The sequence below is a fragment of the Idiotropiscis lumnitzeri genome, chromosome 1, assembly GCF_059441095.1.
Source record: "Idiotropiscis lumnitzeri isolate Australia: NSW breed Sydney's pygmy pipehorse chromosome 1, RoL_Ilum_1.0, whole genome shotgun sequence".
Taxonomy (NCBI): Eukaryota; Metazoa; Chordata; class Actinopteri; order Syngnathiformes; family Syngnathidae; genus Idiotropiscis; species Idiotropiscis lumnitzeri.
Window position 1 is genome coordinate 43,107,826 of NC_142391.1, and position 21,754 is coordinate 43,129,579.

The 21,754-nt window shown below is 40.2% G+C and overlaps 1 protein-coding gene across 1 annotated transcript in view; it reads left to right on the top strand.

Moving 5' to 3' along the window:
* zmat4a (zinc finger, matrin-type 4a) overlaps window positions 1-21,754 on the top strand; it is a 92,200-nt gene that overhangs the window by 56,158 nt on the left and 14,288 nt on the right. Inside the window, exons 5-6 of the mRNA XM_088306794.1 lie at window positions 7,646-7,867; window positions 19,208-19,304. Coding sequence (XP_088162920.1) covers window positions 7,646-7,867; window positions 19,208-19,304 — 319 coding nt within the window. The remainder of the gene's footprint in view (window positions 1-7,645; window positions 7,868-19,207; window positions 19,305-21,754) is intronic.

Sequence of the window (21,754 nt, forward strand, 5' to 3'; positions counted from 1 at the left end):
ACTTCTGTTGTACAACTCATCTACATAGCAGTCAGGGTGAGGAAACCTCTGTAATCAGGTGTCCTGGAACCAGCTGAGTCAATCATCTTAATTAAAACCAGCTGGTTCTGTGTCTTTAAAAGCCCACTGCTACCATCGCTTATTTCTCCTGTTCCATTGCGGACGGTTTGATGCCCTCCTCCCGGTAACTTTACTTTAGATTGGAAAACGGTTAAAAGCACGGAAACTACCGGAGAAGGTGAATAAAATTGAAACTGCACAATAACTCTGCAGTAGACAGAAAGCTTCTACTTAACGATCTGTTCTCGATTACCCCCTGGACACTTGTGTTAACATCCATCAACTCATCGGTCAGGTTTTTTTTTTCTTCACTATGGATGACAAAAATTTGATGGCAAGCTACCCAACTACTGCTACAAAGCAGTGCAGATAAACTGGAATACACCAAAGTGCAAGAAAAAAAACCCTAATAAGAATTTGAATTGCACCTTCACAGACTGATTTTCTTTTTTTCCCCGGATTCCTTATTATTGTATTGAATTTTTGGGGGGTTTTTTTGTCTGTGAATTATACCTGATTATTTATATCAAATGTCTTATAATCCAAATTTATACAACTGTATAATTATAAATATCTATTTGTAAATGATGACGACACGGTGGATGACAGGTTAGCACGATGGCCTCACAGTGTAGAGGTCCTGGGTTCGATTCCGGCGCCGGCCTTCCTGTGTGGAGTTTGCATGTTCTCCCCGTGCCTGCGTGGGTCTCCTCCCACATTCTAAAAACATGCATGGCAGGTTGATTGGATTGCGATTGGCTGGAACCAGTCCAGGGTGTGCTCCGCCTACTGCCCCGTAGTGTTACACCTCCAAGGATCTGTTTTACTTTAAAGCAGCCCTTCTCAATAGGCTTGGTTATGACAGACTGCCCTGAATAGATGTGGAAAACACAACTCTTTATACAACAAGTTGAAGGCATGTCCCAAGAGAAGGTTTTGGGATGCAAACGACCGTTTATTCAACAGGTTGTGCTCCCACTTGGAACTTAAATAATTGGGTTTTCCTACACTTACTCACCCAAAACCTTGTTGCATGAACTGAGGAGGCCCTCTTGAATTAGAGGTGAAATGTTTTCTAAGACATACAGAGCAGTCCAGTTGTGATTGATTCGATGCTCTGAGAAAGTCCACTGAAGTGGAACAGATTCTTATAGCACAGTAATGTAATGTTGGCGTTGCCAAATTTTCTATTCAAACTGCTGTTAGAATGTTCCGTCAGTGTGCTAAGGCTAATGAATGTGTCATCTTTAGCTTTAAGATAACCTTTGCATATGTCGCTGATGTCGTAGTGGTACACTCAACTGAATTGTGTGCGGTCAGCGTGGGATCGGCTACCGTTCAGAGATTGTGTTTGTCTGTGCCCTGCGACTGGCTGGCAACCTTTTGCCCGAAGTCAGCTGCAATAGGCTCCAGCACCCTCCAGCGAGCTTGCATGGTATAAGCAGTGTTGAAGATGACACATGACGCATAATCTTAATATTGACAACTTTACAGCTACAAGGACCTCTCTCACACTGATGTTAATGTCGGCACTCGAGCAAACCATCCAAAAAACTTACAGAGGCTGATTGGACTGTCCTTCTTCATGAGAAATTGAATCGGAAAAAAGATGCTTCCTTTATCTCATGCTTGTTGCATTCTGTGACTCCTCTTATATATGGCAGCGTCGCCACACCTTGTGTTTGTTTTTTCCTTCCCACCTGTGCTGTAATGATGTATTCTGTCTTCCGGGTCTGTGATTTTTTTTGGACGTTCATCTAATATTCTGACAACTGACAATTTGTCCAGAACGTCTATGTATTTGTCTGTTTCCTCTGCAGGTGAAAACTTAATGCTGCCAGTGGTGTTCAAGTGCGTCAGTTGTTGTGTGTGTCCTGTCTTAACCTTTTACAGAGTGTCATTCACATAATGTTTCCATAATGATGCGCCATATTCTTCCGGGGTTGTTGTGAGTGCTTTCTGTTCCATCATCCGTGAAAAAACTACACATGATGTCTAACAGTGGGACTCCCATGGTGAATTGTTTCTTTTTGTTTGTCGATGGTGTTAAGTATGTGGGTGTGGTAGTGAAATTAAGGAGTTGAGTGATGTCCTGGACTGTGAGGTTTGTGCGTCTTATGAGTTCCTGCCAGCTTTTATTCAGTCCCGGCCTATTTGTATGGTGGCATGTGTTGGTGTTGTTGTGAAAGGGGATATGACATCATATGATATGAAGATTTCATCATGTTGTACTTTTATGGTGTTGAGATCTATAGTCTGTTGCTTGGAATTTTTTCAGTGTTGTCCTGTGAGTCCTAGTAGTGGTTTTAATATTTCTGTGAGTGGCTTGGATTAGTTGTATGCTGAGCCAATACTGTCGACTGAGGAGCGGAGGGGTGTGCCACGTTCATGTATTTTGAGACTGCCATAGATCCTGGGGCAGATTTTGGCAGTGGGTACTGATTGTATGACTATTTGTCTATTTTGTTGTCATAGAGGACTAGTTTGAGTAGTGCCTTGAGTTTATTTTTCCTGTCTTCAGTTGGATCTTTCTTCAGTAGCTTGTAGGCGTCATCGTCCAGTAACTGTAGCATTTGTTGCATATACATATTTAAGGTTGAAGTCAGATAAAAGTGTACAATTCCATATGTCTTGGCCCTAAGCCAGGCATGAGCAAACTACGGCCCGTGGGCCACATGCGGCCCGTTAAGCCTTTTAATCCGGCCCGCCGAACTTGGAAAAAAATTAAATGAACAAATCTTGTTAATGTTTTACTTTCTAAATACTGTGGCTTTTCAAAGACATATATTGTAATGCATTTGTTCACTATTATTTAAAATTAAATTTATTTTTTTTCTCGGATGAGGTGAGGTTACCAAAACACTCCATCCATCTGCTTCTGGTCTGGATCCTCTGTCAAATTTTAGAACCCATTGTGGCCCGCCAACCAAAAAGTTTGCCCACCCCTGCCGTAAGCTCATTGCATGGGCCATTATCACAGTGATAATATTTTTTGGGGCTCAGCAGTGCCACAGGGACATGCAGTGAGTTTGTTCAACAGGGCAGTGGTCCCAGGCATCCACATAAACCTCTTCGGCAAAGGTCCTGTCGATAAACATATTTTGGGTCATGAGTAACAGATGCGAATTTGTGTAGTAAACCTCACTTCCCATGGATTTTGAGATAAGCTGGCGGTCCATACTTTTATCTCTGCAGTCAGAGTGAGTCACCGCGCTGTGCTGGCATGAGTTGAGTGGACGCCGCGAGTAAAAATGCCACCCCATGTTGATTGTCAGTTTAATTTTCTTGTTATATTCATTTAAAAAGTGAAATGTACATTCCAATTAAATGAAACCTGTTGTTTCCCGGCACTCTCTTAACCCAATGTCTTGACTAAAACTCAATATCTGTAATGCAAGTACCACTAAAAATATAAACACCATACCCAACATGTATAATACACCTAATTACACAGTATATCAAGTTAAAAGGTTAGGCCTGCTATTTATCATCTCAACTGCCTGAATATAAAAACTGTCACTAAAGCAAGAGGTCCGACCCGAAAACTTTGATAATGCCTACCCGATGGTTAAATATCTAAAACAATTTGAATTTCTTTCTTTTGATACTTGGTTGAGTTGAGTTGAAGGCTTTGCTAATTTGGATGTCTCCTTTCGTTAGGACAGACTTTCTAAAACTAGAGCACAGGGAATAATGTCACAATCTCACTTCTGACCTCTGTGCATGGGTTAATTCTAACATCTTACAGAGACCCAGTCAAAGAAGCCAGTCTATTGCCATAGTCTTTGATTCAAATCGTACATAATAGCATGCCGTTCAAACTCCCAGCAGCTCTTGACTCACTTAGGGTACAACTGAGAGAAAAAAAAAGAAGATACATTGCAGTGACTCAATTACAATCACTGGATTTCAAATATTATAAGACAACAGTAATGCATTTGGGTTCAGCTGCACATTCACTCACACAGGTTTGCAGGAATTGAGCTAATCATGCTTTTTGGCCCTGTCAAACCCTCACTCCACTGTCTATGGTAACTGTGGGAACCATGCGTTATGACAAGTGGGCAGCAACAGGAAAATGGGCTCTTTTTTTCCATTTGTCAAGTAGAATTGAGGTTTTCCTCTTCAGGCATTTAATGGAGATAAAAGCTTTTTTTTCACTTGACTGCATGAGTAGGACCATCGACATTGTTGCTTGGCAGTTGATCAGTGCATATTAAAGCTCGTATACCTCAATGTCAGTTGCATTCTGCTGGCTCGCTTGAACTTTAAAAGGGCAACATATACAGAAGAATGTGTTGCTGTTGGTCTTTTAAAAATCATTAATTTATTGCTTTTTTGTGAAAATCTAAAAACAGTAGTGCCTTGAGATGCGAGTGACTTGATCAAATAGATTTTGGAGATGCAAGCCATCAATCTGCTTATTTTTTTTTTTTTTATTTATTTGACTTGTGAGCTCAAGCTTGAGATACGAATGCTGTATGATGGCTGTGAACTCAGTTCAACTCAACTCAATTCACTTCACAACAAGCAGCAGTTAGGCAGATGGTGTTGGGGTCGCTGTCCGGCCGAGGCCGGAAGCGAAGAGTGAACTCCACAAACGCTGACAACAAGAGGAGTTTCATACCAGATGTTTATTGGGGCCGACAGAGAACAATCAATCCATACTTTCACTAGGGCATGGACTAGGGAACAATATAGATTTAGATATATATTTATGATTACAAATGCCGCGAGCGACGAGAACAGAAAACGCTGGCGGACCGAGTCGCGCCAGGAAATCAAAACGAGGTTAAACTTAAAGCGCTTGCCAAGCAAGGATAAACTACAAAACGAGAATGGTCTTACCACAGAAGGGAAGGAAGAGTCCAAATAACGAAACCGAGAACCAAGGGCGAGCCGAAAAGTAGCTGAACAGAAAAGTACTATGAGCGAGCAAAACAAGACACGGAACAACATGGCGCAAACGTGAGCAGTAACTATGATCATGAGCATTGCAGGAAAATTATCCGACGCCGAGCGATCCTCGGCGACGGCTTAAGTAGTCCCATTAATCAGCAGGGGATGAGCATCAGCTGCGTGGCTGGGCGCGTCTGCCCGGTGACGCGCGGCGGGGAGCACGCGGAGGGGACGCCCTCTGCTGGACAAAGAACAGACGGATCATGACAGTTGGCACTGGTGGAAAAAACTCTTCAAAAGGCACGCTTCAAGCTTTTTATTGTTAGTCCCAATTGAAATTTACTGTCATACATAACTTGTAGTTCTCAACTGTTGGCACACACATTTTCCTGTTGTTAGTTGGTCGTGACCCAATTTTATATAAGTTAAGCGATCGACACCGAGGATGCTGCCCCCGAGACCACCCCTACCCAGGTAGACTGAGGTGAACTCATTACTGTGTGCAGAGCACCGCAGTTCCCCGGGTCCAGTGAGTCTGCAGTATGACCTCCCAGCAGGCAGAACAATCACACCTCTCAGCATGGAGCTCCCATGAGCTGACACTGAGTTATTATTTATTGATACTCTTTTTTTCAGTTCTCAATGACAAAAAAATAAGGGCCCTATTATCATTCCGGGCGCAAGACTACTGCGAAACGCAGTCTAATTGTGCGCTTGGATGAACTTTTCTTTTTTGGGGGTATTTTGCTTGACTTTGCAATAGAATTGGCCACAATGTTGCATTTGAGCCTTTGTGTGCCGTTGTGGTTTGGAAATAGTGTTTTCCCGGCCAATCATAGTGACATCCCTCATTTGCAGTACGCACAAGTACACCGTACTTGACATTGCGGGAACAGAAATAGACTGACTGGTGACCATGCATGACATTGGCAGGTAAACAACTAAATCTTCCCTCAAAGATAATGTAATTGGTTGTGCATGTGACATGGGGAATTAGAAACTGCCTTGCACTCCTGATTGTACCCTAAAAGTCAATAAAGCAAGATAATATAAAATCAAGGATCAAGGGCGAGACAATAAATTGAGATAAAAGTGTATTCAATTGATAAATGAGTGTACAAAAGGAATAAGAAAAAAATAGCTACATGAATAAATGAGTGAACAGTGAAAAAACAAGCTGCGACGAGTTACAAGGGCCCTCGCAGTGCTGTTGACGTTGGGGAACTGGCACGTTGATATTGGAACGTTTGGAAAATTAAGTAAATTAGATTAAAAACTAGTTGCACAAAATATGACTTCTGTAAAAGGAAACTAAAAATGGCTGAGTTAAGAGTAGCGCTCCAGAGTCCTTCTGTAAGTCTTGCGCAGTTACACAAGTCACCAGCTTTTGGAAGATCTTGGTGAAACTGTTGGGTTAAAATTTTGTTGGGGCACAATCAAGCCATTTTAAGCCACAATAAAATATTGATTATTTTTCCAAGTTTGCTATGTGTGCAAAGTTTCATATGTTATCACGAATGACCATCAAAATAAAATTTTTTGGACTGTGTTGAGTTGGGAATCAGTGCATCGCCATGGCAACATGCAACAGCATTCACCCAAATAAAAAGCTTTGCTTTAACTTGAACATGTGGAGAAAAATCCACAATTTCAAAACAATCGGATAAAATCTGTAGGAGGAGTTCTTTAAATTGTCAACCCTATAAAAGGCCAAAAATGTGGTCAAATTAAAAAAAAAAATATCGAAATCGGTTCGATTTAACATATGGATCTTAGGGAATATTTTTGAGGTCTTGGGCTGTTACATTTGCCTCCAACATTTTGTAGGTCTTGGTGAAACGGAGCTGCTTCGTTAATAAAATTTGGGGGGGGGCACTATAGCACCATTTTCTTTTTTACTTGCACAATGAACTAGCATATTTTACGGACTATAAATCACACTTTTTTTATTCTGTGCATGCCTGACTTTCACAGCTCTATGTGATGCACTGAAATTGGATTTTGGGTTTTTTTCACTGTAGGTGCGCTACGTCGTCATTTTATTTTATTTTTGCAAATTGTGCATAGCGACAATAAAATTGAAATGTTCACCAGGCCCAATGAGTCTGCACATTTTAAAATAAAATAAATAAATAAATGATAATTTTTTCAAAAAACTATTGGGACCTTTAAGCGGTCGCTGCTCGGGCCCTAATAAATAAGTAATTCAAAAGCAAAACTCGATGTAAATTATAGGGTTTTAATTGGTAGAGTACTGTCATCAATTCCAAAACTATTTGATTGTTCTAGACCTAATTTGTTGTCCTCAATTCTTTGGGTGCAGATTGAGTAGGGTCCCTGTCTATACTGCACGATTTAACACTCTCAAATTTCAATTTATCTTTTACTATGATCAACATTCATCACTCTGGCATTTCGTAGTTCCAATTTGTGTAAGAATTTAACTCACATAAATTCTCTCTCCTTCCAATTTAAATTTAAATGAGCGGTTTGCTTATGCCTCACTTAAGTTCTGTGTCTTGAACTACAAAGTGCATACCAAACTAGAATTACCTATCAGTTCACAATGAGTAAGTATTGCATTATTGAAAAAAAAAATCAATCTGCTAAATAGTGCCTTGTTTCAAATTTGCTACAAAGCCAACCGAAAGGGCAATACAATGTTTTTTGTGCTGTTTTCCCTCAGAGGCATCTGCCAGTCCTGTAAAGAGCTCCCCAGACACATCTCCCATGACCTCCCCACGACACAGACGCGACTCGGATCGCTACTGCCAACTATGCAACGCTTGGTTCAACAACCCAGGCATGGCCCAACAGCATTATGATGGTAAAAAACACACAAAGAATGCTGGCCGAGCAGACCTGCTGGAGCAGCTCGGCAAGACTCTGGACATGGGGGACATGAAAGGTAGGGAAACTTCACTGATCATTCGATTTCATGTCTCTACTGTCAAATGAATTTTAGCTCCTCACGAGAGTCGCGGGGGGTGCTGGAGCCTATCCCAGCTGTCTTCGGGCAGTAGGTGGGGGACACCCTGAACTGGTTGCCAGACAATTTCAAGGCACACAAAGATGGACAACAATCCATTCTCACACTCACACCTTGGGGCAATTCAGACTGTCAAATCAACCTACCGTGCATGTTTTTGGAATGTGGGAGGAAACCGGAGTACCCAGAGGAAACCCACGCAGGCACGGGGAGAACATGCAAACTCCACACAGGATGGCCGGAGCCAGAATCGAACCCTGCACCTCTGAACTGTGACGTCATCGTGTGCAACTATCAGTGTACTCAATTTCTTTATCTATTTCTTTGAGTCGCATCCCTATCTACGTTTCAAGTCTCAGGCTTAGGTAACAGACGAATGTGCAGAATGTAATGCATGTTCTGTATCTTCTTGTATCTTTTATACTACTATACATGTAGTTGTAATGCAATGACAATGAATACATTTAAAGCATAAAAGTCTCAAGTGCATTATTATTACTATTGTTATTACAAAATAATTTGAACAAATAGAAACATATTTGAACTCTTCCAAATGGGGCAAGATGTTGGTTGCAAACAACTCTCACGACAGTTGTAGGTCACAGCTAAAACGCACAGACACATCAACACTAAGGTCACCAAATCGTAGGGTCTTGTTTATGAGTGAGGGAAGAATGAAGCGGGAGATGCACAGATGGTTCGATACAGAATCTGCGGTGATGTAGACTCTACATCGACCGTGGTAAAGAAAGATGTTCCGGGTGATCTATTTTACTATTCTCACTTAAAGTCCTGAGCTGTGAGTAGTTACCAAAAGAAAAAGATCACAGGTAAAAGCAGCCAGAATGAGTTTTCTCCTCTCAAGATAGCGTGAGCGACTGTAAGTCTACTGGGAGGGTCTTGGAGTAGAGCTTCATCTCCTCTGAAACGAGAGTAAGCAGATGATGTGGCTGGGCAAATTCTTTGGATTTTGTCCTGGACTCCTCCCTGGTGAAGTGGGTGTTTCGGGCACATCCCACTGGGAGGAGACCCCGGGGAAAACCCAGGGTACCGTCCAGAGACGATGACTTCTGGCTGGCCCGATAACAAGATCACCTTCTAATATTCTGGAGTTGGACTAAGATGAGTGATACACATTTCTTTTTTAACTAAATACAACTGTTTTCTGTGTCTGACTCAAGACAATTTAGTCTGTTCAGTTGTCTCAGTAATGTCAGTCTTCCATGTTGACTATAAATATCATTGAGAACGGAATAATATTTACAAATGATTTACTAATCTTCAAGCTCTTTAACAGAAGGGATTTTTATCCTGTAAGGAAATAGTACCATACTGTTTGTAGTAAAGAAAATTTAGTGGAGAACCTTTGAAAGTAGTAGCACTAAAGGAGTGCTCATGTTCACGTTTTTTTATGTGAATTTCTAAAAGAGTATTTCCCAATGGTGCAGTTTGAGCTCATAAAAAAATAAACATAGAAATTATCAGCCTATTTTTTAGGGGCATTGGAAATGGGACTGCATATATCTTGATTTGTCTAACAGCATCTGTTAAACAACTATAAAAATGAATAGATGAGTATAACTCAAATAATGGACAATGCAATGGAGTTAACGGAATTATGCTCTTTAGAATGTGCAAAAAGAAAAAAATCAATCATTGTACTAATAGTCGTGCACTGCAGCTTTGTTTGGCTTCCCATTATTGTATTTTCGTGGCGTAATACTAAACTGAGAATATTCATACTATATGGAGTCGCCTTTCCAAGCGAAAATACACACAAAGACAAAAAAAAATGCTCCTCTAATCCCATTGGGGAGGAAGGAGATACTTTTTGAGGTGTTGATGCCTCTCATACCACTTAGATCGATTCTCAAACTTGAAAAAAAAAGAAATATGTTTGACGCTTATATTCTTCTTGTTCAATGATGTCACTGATCAAATCAGCAAATAGAGACTTTTATTCGGGACATGATTCAGGAATAGCTCTCACACTTACTGAAATGCGCTCATACACATTGGTGAAATGCTTTCAAACAAACACACAGTCAAAAATGAAGAAAAGATCTCTCTGGAAATCTCTGGTTTAAGTTCATCAAATCAATTTTAATAGCACACTGAAATAACACAGGGATATATAAAATGCAGTTTCTAGATGACAATTTTATTTACCAAGGGGGGAAAACAATACAAAACTATCTGGCCCTATGTGAAAAAGTAATTGCACCCCTTTGTGAAATCACCATGCAACTGTGACTCACCACAGTTTTGGGAAAGCTGAGTTCAATTTCACGAGCAACACCCCACCACCACCTTTGTTGAATCAAAAAATCACTTGAATTGTATCTGTTAGACAAAGTCAAGTAGGCCACAAAATCTCAACAAATGCCTCATGCCACGCTCCAAAGAAATTCCCGAAAAAAAAGTGATTGAAATCAATCAGTCTGGAAAAGGTTATAAAGAAAAAAAAATTCAAAGCCTGTGGGGCTCCGACAAACCGCTGTCAGAGCTATTATTCACAAATGGATAAAACTGGGAACAGTGGCAAACCTTACCAGGACGGAGATGACTTCAATAGTGGGACGACGAATCATCCAGGAGGTCACAAAACAACCTTGAAAAGCATCCAAAGAACTGCAGGCCTCGCTAACCTCAGTTAAGGTCAGTGTTCACGACTCGACCACAAGAAAGAAAGAACAAAAAAAAATGGCTTCAATGGGAGGCTTCCCAGACAAAAACCACTGCTGTCACAAACGGACAAAAAGCTTCGTCTCACATTTGCAAAAAAAGCATCCTGATGGTCCTCAAGTCTTTTGGAGAAATTTTCAGTGGACTGTTGAGTCAAAAATGTTACTTTTTGGCGGGTGTGCTGCCGGTTAAACCAGGCGTAAAAATGGCGCAGCATCTGATAAAAAGAACATGATGCCAACAGTAAAGCATGGTGGTGATGATGGTGTGATGGTCTGAGGCTTTGCTTCTTCAGGACCAGGACAACTTGCTGTGATTGTCGGAAACATTTATTCTGCTGTTTAGCAGAAGATCATGAAGGAGAACGTCCGGCCATCAGTTTGTGCATCAAACTTAAGCACTCTTGGATCATGCAGCAGGATAATGATCCGAAACAACCAACAAGTCCACCTCAGAAGGGCTCATTAAGCACAAAGTCCGCATTTAAATCCAATTGAGAGCTGTTGTGATTTTCAACGGGCAGTTCATGTGGCGCCCCCGAGCCCGAACCACCACATCAGTTGTTGTTTCAGGTCAGGCGTCTTCCGTCCAGGCACGCCTCCGGCTCAAGAGGGCGTCGGCTCCTGCGCACCTGCTACGCATCAGCACCAATTACCACCAGGATAAAACCCAGCCTCGCCAGGAGCCAGACGCCGGATTATCCCGTGACCTTACGTGCCGTCCAGTGCCTGTCCGATCCAGAGCTCCCAGTGCCCACCTCCGCGTTCCGGTCCAGCGTTCCCCTCGCCTGCACTCCCTCCGCTACGCTGCTTACCTGCCTCGCCCGCGCCGCTCCCGCTGCTTCACCACCAGCTCGCCCCCCACATCCAGCTCCCGCCGTCTCGCCGCCTGCCAGCCGATCCCCGCTTCCGCCGCCCGGTCCGACCCGCCGCGCCGCTCCACTCCCAGCTCCTCAGTCCCGGGTCCCGATCGTGCTGCTCCCTTGCCTCCTAACTCAATAAACCCTGTTCACCTCACCCCGGTTGCTCTTGGGTCCTATTTTATCACCGAACCGCCACAGTTGAAACTATTCTGCAAAGTAGAGTGGTCCAAAATCCCTCCACAGCTACGTGAAAGACTTATTACCAATTATTGGAAACGTTTGATTTCAGTTATTTCTGCCAAAGGTGGCAGAACTCGCTATTATGTTGAGGGGACAATTCCTTTTTCAGGTTGATAGGCTTGTATTGTTTCCACCCTTTGGTAAATGAAATCATCATTTAGAAATCACGTTTTATTCATCATTGGGTTGTCTCAGGGTGATGAAACCATTGTGAGTGATAAATATGCAAAAGGTGGCAATCACTTTTTCACGCGACTGTATATTTGTGCATTGCAGTAGTAAGTGTGAGAGCTATTCATGAATGATGTCCTTATCAGCGCCTCATAAAATGAACAGAAAATGCTAAATATCACCAAATCCGATATATTTGATATAATTGGTGGAAAGTCTTATATTTACTATGGAAAAAGTCAGTGTTTTCCCATGTGACTTGTGTAAGGCAGATTTGCATTTCATATTTGGTGCTTACAGTACAAGCTAGTAAGGTCAGTAATGCGCATCTCTCACATGGCTGCTGATAAGTTTGTCAACGTAGTGTCAACGTAATGTGGCTTTGTGCCAAAACATAGGTCATCTGACGACCTCAATATAGCATGATTCCCTCAGTTCTGTGTTTTGGATTCAGTCCAGTTGTGTGTTTCAATGCAAGCTTTTCATGCACTGTTCAACTGAAGCGAAAGAGGGGAGGACGTTGTCCCTTATGTCACAATATTTTAATAACAATTACACAGTATCTTTCCAGCTGGTAGTATTCTGGATGCCAGAAGACCAGAAGGACCACAGAGGTGTTAGGAGGCATTCAGATGTGACCATACTGAATGAGAATGACAATTTCATACCTATCCATCCATCCATCCTTCTTAGACCAATTACCAGTTATATGTCATATATCAGTCTTATTAATGTGTAAATTAGTTGAGTACATTGATAATTTCAATTATGGGATACAGTTTAGGACTATTTATTTACAAAATATTGCTTCTACTATTTATATTAGAAAAAAGGATCTTATTTATAGTAATACTGATCGACGGTAGTGATCTCGCATCATAGAGTCAAAACATTTGACATTGTAGCGCACACTATATTATAGAGATAAATATTCTCATTACGGGTTAAGTTTTTGGGCATTTTTGTTTTATTGTTGAAATCATCATTAAATAAATTAAAACAATGTAACTTAAATTTAAGTAACTCATTACTCTACAAAGAAAGTAATATTGTAACGAAATGTATTACTTTCACATGTAAGTAACTGGTAATATGTAATGTATTACATTTGTGCAGTCATTTATTGTTTCGGAACTTCAAGTCTGATTGATTCTTTATGTTGGCCTTACGGCCAGAGAAGGGATCACCACGCAGATGCAAGTGTTTGAGAGCAGTGACACTGGCTTTTTTCAAACCACTGATTTAAACAACAAAACGAGACGTCATCGCAAGAGTAAAAACAAGTTTGCACTAAGAAGGAATGGTGGACGAGAACCAATGGAACAATAGGCTATTCACAAAAACTAAACAGAAAGTGTCCAAGAGCACTTAAAAGAAACAAAACCTTAACTCATTCACTGCCAGCCCCAGTCAAATAAATATATTTATTTATTTTTTTTTTTTACTCCTATCCCCATCAATGGCAGTGAATGAGTTAAGTACTCTTGGTCTGCTAACTAGTCTTGTACCACTAACGCAAAAATACAGTAGAACTTAATTTAACTAACCTTAAATACGACTGGCGCGAAGACAAATTGATACAACTCGAGAGACCGCGGTATTTGGCAAGCAGCAAGCAGCAGGACCACATGCAAGGCAATACTCCGGCAGTATTGTTTGTTTGAAGCTGAACCTAAATACTATAGCTTGCTGGTTAGCACCAGGTGGATCGGACTGATTGGAACTGCTTGCCTTCTGTGACTCTGCCCACTACTCCACCAGGATGGACTATGGGTGGAGAGAACATATTAGCAACAGAAACACTGGACATGACAGTTCCTAAGTTGTGTCCAGCTGCTTCATGATAAATGGGTTGATTGTTGTCTACATAGCTAAAAAAAATATTGGGATATGACTTTATTGTTGTTTGTGTACTGTATTGTATTTTTCTTCTCACTCATTCAAGGGTATTATTAGTTAAGTACAGCCATCCTTTGCCATAAATTACACCTTTCATGCAAAAATGCATCAGTTCTTTTCAAACTTCTTATTTTCTTATCTTCATTAATTATGGGCAAATATCAAAGAATAAATGACAGATCAAACATTTTGTGCCATATCAATTGGTAATTAAGTGGAAAATCTTTCCTTCAGACAAAGCCAGCATTCTGCACTGAAGAATAGAAATGCTGGTGCGACAGTTGTTTTTTTGTTGCCCTCTGTGTGTGTGCGAGCGTGTGTGTGTTTGTGTAGGGGGGGGGGTGCATGTGTGTGTGGCGGTGGTCGGGACATAGGCGCGGTTTAAAGGAAGCTGCTTCTGCAGCAAAAGCACTTTTCTCTACATCTTCATACTCTCATCTGCACTTTTATCCCTTTTTTCTGGTTTATCTGGTGCTGCCCTTCCCTCTATCTGACCCCAGCATCGCCCTCTCAATCTGCTCTGCATCCTGATAAAATGTACAACCTGACTCTGCAGATGTACATGTGATAAAATATTCAGCAGCTCCTATGATGGAAGGTCCATCACCGTGGAATGTATTGCATTGTTATGTAGAAAGGGTCACCAATGAAAAGCTGGAAAGGTGAAAGGAGAAAGTATGGAGGTGCAGAGGTTATAATGGCATAGAAAAGGAGTCATCACTGAGCAAACAGGTCTTCATTAAAAAAAAAAATAACTCAAGTGACAGTTATATGGAAAGTATTTATACAAATAAATCAATGAATAAATACAATGAAACATGAATACCCAGTGGCAGGAAAAAGTCCCAATCAAAATTTGTGATTGTATAAATTAATTTCAAGGAATATCTTGTACAGATTTTACCAACTCAACCAGCCTTGGTCAGTCTAGTTTACACTCCATGTTCAGTCGTTCAGGCACAATACATGTATGGTCCAACGAAAATAATTCCAACAAGCTCCTCTTCCTCCAATTCTTCAAATACCTTGATCCTCTCAGATGCGTTTGAGATTTCACTCTGTGAGTCAATTTTTTTCTGGTTTAATACACTTTCTATGGTGAGCTCTGCCATACTTGCCTTGGTATGACATTGCATACCGTTTATTGCTCGGCCGAATCTAACTTCAGGAAAACTATTATTTTGTTAAATTTTCCAAATTAAAAAAAATGTGCCATACTTTATTATTGTATTATTTGTAATTACTTTACTTGTGACACAAATAGATTTGATTTGGCATTTTCTGACCTCAAACGAGCATTTTAACTAAACTAAACAAATCACTATAACTAGTAAAAATTAACAAATACTCCTCAAAAACTAATTAAAATTAATTATATAAAAAGAAAAACTCAAAACTAACTAGAATTAAAATACCTAAACTATCATAACCCTGGTGTGAAGTGTGTATAAAGTTACACCCACCACCACCCTCCTTTCCGTTGATTCAGTCATGAAACCTCATTGCTGACAGGTGCATGCAGAGTTTTTTTTTTGCACCTTTGCCACTTGTTGCCCAAAGTGCTCCTTTAAAAAAAAATAATAATAAAAAATGCATGTGTGTGAAAATCTCTCTCTTTTCAAAGTTAAAATGTTCTCAAACACAGTCTAAAATTTGTTCAGATAAAATAAATTTAGGAATCATAATGTTAGACGCGTTTGACTTAGCGAGTGTGCGAATGTTCGAGTGAGGGGAGAGCAGCATGAACTACACAACGGGTCAAAAGTGTCATACAAGTTGTGAATATATCCACCCCCATCTAATTTATCTCGCACACATACACTGTACACTTTCAAGCACGCAGAGTGGGTGTCTACACGACCCTGATGCTGTCAAATGTTCAACATTTAGTAGGGATTTCAATCAGAATAGATTTTTTAAAATATTTTTTTCAACAAAATGAATGACTAATTTTTAACCAAAATATGTTTTTAGCATCTGCATTTTGTCCTTGTTACAAAAGTAACTTTTTGTAACTTTACAAAAAAAATCTTGAAAATTAACTAATAATATATTGACTACATTTTTGTCTTATCAGTGTTTTTTTTTTTATGTACAATGAACAATAGAGTTGGTAGTTTTCATTACAAATTTGTAAATCGTCAATACCTGATTGTGTGGCACAAAGCCATATTCCATTTGGCATTGATCACATGAGCCGCATTTGTAATGTAACTTTGCATTGCCCATCAGTCAGTCGTAATCGCCACACTATCAGCCTTTTCAAGCACCTCAACGATATCAACTTTGACTTGCATGCAGCGTTGGGGTATCACTACCCGGCTGAAGCGCCGGCGTGACGGAATAGTGTATTTCGGCTCTAAAGTTTTTATCATCTGCTCAAAGCCGTCACTCTCCACAGTTGAAAACAGTCTCGTGTCAAAAAACATCGATGGGCCGTGTAATCGCTTTAGCCCTTGTACTCGAGTGAGGTAAAGAAAGTGCAAATGTGTTCAACAGCGTTGTTTGTCCTCTTGCTAATATTTGCTCCGGTGGTGGTGGTGCCGGCTAATATGTTGTGACATGTTGGTCATACAATTATTGCACAGTAACCGCCTCATGCAATGCTTGTTCGCAGTCTTTGTCCGGTCCGTAGTTTTCTCGCCGTTTTGTTTTGCAAACACAGGAAGGCCAAAATGCTGCCACACAACTGACTTTAAATTAGCTGGAGGGTCCTCTATTTCAAAATTGCTTGCTGCCGTCGCCATGCTTGTCTCTCTGCGCTTGTTTAGTGCTGCAGCCATCAACACACGCAATACGCAAAAAACATTTGGGGCAAGCTTGTCAATCAAGTCAAGTAATTTACGCAATGTGTGTATGCAATTTGTTTACAGCAGACACGTGAGCGCTGCTGAGGTTAACGTGGCGTTGCAAATCGATTATTTTATTTCTTTTTGTCGATGCATATTTTTGATGAAATTTTACATCTCTAATATACTATAATATACCTAATATACTAATAAACTATATAAAAAAAACTGGTGTGTCTGGGGCCAATTCATTCGAGAATGATTGTCTCATAGAACAGAATGATAGCCAATCAGAAGGTGAACTGAAGCTTCAAAAATTGAAGGAATTCGTTGAGCTGAGTGTACGCATATTGCGTCCTTTGCACAATAAAAAAAATATATAACTGGGCTTAAGTTGGTGTCTCATGAGGCTGCCTTAAGTAGCGGAACAATTACTGTATCAGAATTGCACATTTGCACACTTGCTACCTGCTTTACTGAGAGAATTTCTGATGCATACGCCCAAATGAACAAATCTCAGTCAAGTAAGCGCTTCATGGCTTGTCTAAATGTAGCCGAAAAATGTGCTTCAGGTGTGGTGCCTTTTAAAAGATGGATTTATGAATAAATGATGAATGAAAGCAAAATGCAATATCTGTCAATACTTTATAGAACTCAAATGAACCAGGCCTTTCCTAATAATGCTTTCCACATAAACAATGCATAGCTGTCATTGAAAAAGAAAATAGCAACAGAAAGTGTGTAACCCCAGCTGGTGATCTCACTTCCATCCATTACCTCGGCAGAGAGAAGAGTGCTACATTACTTCATGGATGTTGTCTGAAGCATCTTTTTTGGGAGTGTCCCAGAGGATGACTTCAGCCTGAGTAGCACCATAAAATGCTCCTTTCACAGCTTTACTTCGGTTCAGAAAACTCTTACAAGCATCACCATATGAAGGACTGGAAGTTTTAGCTGACATCCTGTCCATTGACAATCCCACTCACACCTGTGGTCAATGTTGAATTTTCAATTAATTGAGCATGCATGATCTGATTAACGTAGCGCAGCCTGAAAACGGCAGATCAGAATAGATCACTTCTCATGTAAACAGGTGACCATAGGTCGACATTCCGTAAGATTTCAATTTGAATGACAGAAAGTCTTCATGGGGCATTTTCATTCAGTTTGTGTCTGGAAATGGATTTCTTTGAATCGGAATACATGGTTCCATGTGAACCCTGCTAGGGATGAGGCCAGAAGGCTTCCAGGACACCATGAGGGAAGAGCCGCAGGTGGCTGCATCTGATTGATATTTGGGCTGCTGTGCAATCTTCTATCCTGTCAAGACTGGTTTGAGAAGCAAGCAGTCAAGGGCTACTGCAAAACAGAGCATCGGTGCTTGCTGCATAACTTATGATATAACATCTGGCCTGTGCCTGATGTGGTGCATGCAACACTGAAAACTTACAATATGGTGGTTGGAAGGAAACATTTTAATCCATTGATGCAACACCAATGTTCTCTATTACCAGCTTCGAATTGTCGATTAAGATTAAACTTTATTTCAATATATTTGCACTGTGACAGTGATGGATACAGATTTACTGGAAAGGCAAAAAAAAATCTGGTCCTCATTTTTCATTATAATCAATCAATATAAATAGTTTTAAGATGGTTTTCTTAACATAACTCACTCTGGAAGGCCTGAAATCAGAATGAAACGCTGTTTTTTCCCGCAACACATTGTCCACATTTTCATACTGGTCATATACAGTGGATATAAAAAGTCTATATTGAAATGGCAACTGTGATGCAAAAAAAGTGACCAAGATCATTAATTTCATAAACGTGTCCTTGTACAACCTATGTGAAGAAAATGCCTTTTTTTGAAGGATGGTAAAAATCTAAAAAATGAAATGATCTGATTGCACACCTTTTGCACACCCTCTTTTGAATGGGATGTTAAATAGGGTCAATCAATACACACCTGCCAACATTTTAACCAGCCGAGTAAAAAAAAATGGATATTTGACGTCTTAAGCCGTCAATGGTAGTAAATGAGTTCAGTGCCTCTGATTAAACGCAAATATATTTCAGTTCTAACAGGTTTTTCCTGCTATTTTGGAGGCATTTTAGCAGAAGCCTGAATATTTATGTTAACACTTACTAGTATTGGGAACTGCTTATAATTCCCTCCACCTTGACTAGAGCCAGAAAATTGTTTTGGGAGAGGGCAGCTCCAATAGTCACAGTGTGCTGAAATGTCCCACACGCAAGGAAATGCAGAATCGAAACATTTTAGTCATAAATGATTTGCCGTTGCCCCTTCTTGGAAGCCCATAGTTCATTCAGAAGCACCGTGAGAACATTGCTGAATAGAAAAGATGTCATGATGTTTTTTTTTCAAATGTCATTTTAAAGATGTTTACATGAGCAATAAATTTCTCTCCGCTGCTTCTCATTTAGTCTGTTGCACTGGCACCGCTTCGCACGCTGGTTTGCACCATGAGCAATCAAGTTTGCACAAACGTCTCGTAAATCAGACTGAAGTGATGAATTTCACATTCACACTGCAACTCAAGTGAAAAAGATTGCTTCTGAAATGCACGTACTTTGTTTGTGTACTTCCAGGTCTGAAACGAAGCTATACCTGTGAAGTGTGCAGCATGACATTGAATTCGGTGGCACAGTACCACGCACATCTGCAAGGCTCCAAGCACCAAAACAAGTGAGTTGATCACGCTACTGTGGGGTCCAGAAGTAGAGCTCATTTGTACATTTTAAGTATTGATGTTGATGTACCTAATGCTAAATACTACTTCACATTTTGGCATGAAAAATGTTCGGGTTGCGTTCATCTGTGTCCTTGAAATCCCCTGCTCCCCAAGAAGGCCTGCGCATTTTAGATACAGTGCATTCACATTGCATGCATAAATTATGAGAATATTGTGGAACGAGGCGATGCTGTGACTGAAATTTTAGATGGGCTTAATTTGCTGGCGGCACCCTGGTAGAGCTCAGTCCCATTACAGATTATCTTCTCCCCACAAAACGTGAACCAATATTTCCTGTTGGCGAATATTTGGTCAAAAATCTGTCACATTTTTAATCCTGCAATAATAATAATAATCACTTTGTTGTGTCTGGACATCACGAGTCTGCAGCTTTTAGGCCATTGAGCAAGAAAGGAGGTCTATGCAAATATGGCCTCATCATGTCCAGTTCCAGTATTATTTAACACTATTTGTGCACTTTGGTAATTTATGAACTTAACTCTGAAAATATACAGTATGTGTTGCTCATTCAACTAAGGCGGTGGTACCTCTCAAACTTTCTCAGACAGCAAGTACCACCTAAAAAACAAGTCATTGTACAAGAACCACCATTGTGAGCATCATCAAAATACAGTAATATATGGCTTAGGTTTTCATTGAAAATGAGGCAGAGGTTTCATTCCTAAATATACTTTTATTTATTATTGTAAGCCACTGTTTGAATACAAGTGTTGTAGATGGTTGTTGCTTAAAGTATCTTGATGTATCAGTTGCAATATGGTTGCTATGATTCTTTTATGCTTGGTTCCTAAATTATGTCATGTAGGCCGTCTGATGTCCTACAGTATTTAAGCTGTAATTACTGAGTGACACGTTCTCAGTACAATGTCAATCTTTCTTCGCATGAGGATGTCAGCTTTCTTCCATGTTTTCTGAATCCAGCCCTGCTGTGTTTTTACTTGAAATTTTTGTATATGAAGTCTTTTCATTTTATACGTCTGTGCTATGTCTGCTTATGGGTACAAATCTTGCTCCTCTCGTGACAAGAAAATAAAAATGCAGTTAAGTATGGTATGATTACAATCAAAAGTGTTGAAAAAATATGGAATAAAAATCTTTAAAAACAAACACTTGAACATTAAAAACCCTGTAAAGACATTTGTTTTGTTTTATTTATTTTTTTATTATTTTTTTGTAAATACATTGTTTTAGAACCCAAGTGTTTTTAATTTAGATAGACTGACTAACAATTCAGTACTGAATTGCTGAACTTTATCGCTACAATTTTATTTTTACCCTCCCAGTTATCTGGATTTTTTGGGGGGCAGTCTAAAATGCAGGCAAGTGGACAACCAAGCAACAGCTTTCTAACTGATGACAACTTGACCCATTTCTACCAATACAATGTGCAGTTAGTCATCAAGCTGTGCCTACAACCGGACGGGACGGATGGATAAATGCAAGGACTGTAGCGCTTTAAGAGGATGAAGACAGACGGCGATTGACGACGATTATTCTTATGATTAAGGATGGAAATCCCTTGCCACTTTAAAACATGATGTCACACATCCTGTCAGCTAAATTTTTCAACTGAATTTTGGGACAACAGTTAAAAATCGTAACCGCTTCATCCTTTAAATTCTTAAACGCTCCTTTGAAATCCCGACTTAATCGGAACAACAGCTGTCTGTAAAACAGACTTGTTACTAAATTGATTGTCAGTCTGCTTCCTCAGTGTTGTCGAGATCTCCGTCAGCAAGGCACCAGCCCCAATTTGTTTTGTTTCATTGACGTAAATGTAGCTGAAGCAGCACCACCTCTGCAGTTTGTCTTATATGACAGATGTTACATGAGTTGCTCCTCCAGGTATTAATTCTTCCTGTGAGGCCGTTTCTTGTTGCACACGTCCACAGGGATGCTGGCATCAGAAGACGGGACAACAGCACCATGCTTTAGTCACGCATGCCTGCACTGCTTGTTGGAGCCATGGGGTTTCCATGCACATCTGCTGTTACAGTCTGTCACACACAAACACACATAAAGGCACACGGATGCACGAACCGTACTTTACACTGATCAGGCTCCAGTGGGGAATCCAAACCACACGCGAGCCCCTAGGCCACCACTTCCTCCATAATTAGCCCTATTTCCCCCCATGTAATCCACAAAAAGGTGTTTTTTTAGAGAGAGAGAGACAGAGAGAGAAAGAGAGATTTGTACGAATAAATACTAAAATATTTTTTTTATATTCATTTTATTTCACTTTTATTGAGCACCAATCCATTTTCTTACTGTAGAAGGGACTGAAATCATATGAATAAAATTGAAGAAATGCACTGTGCTAAAGAAAACGAAGATCATCATTTGAATTGATTTTTAATTTTGTTCTTATTTAACCTAAATA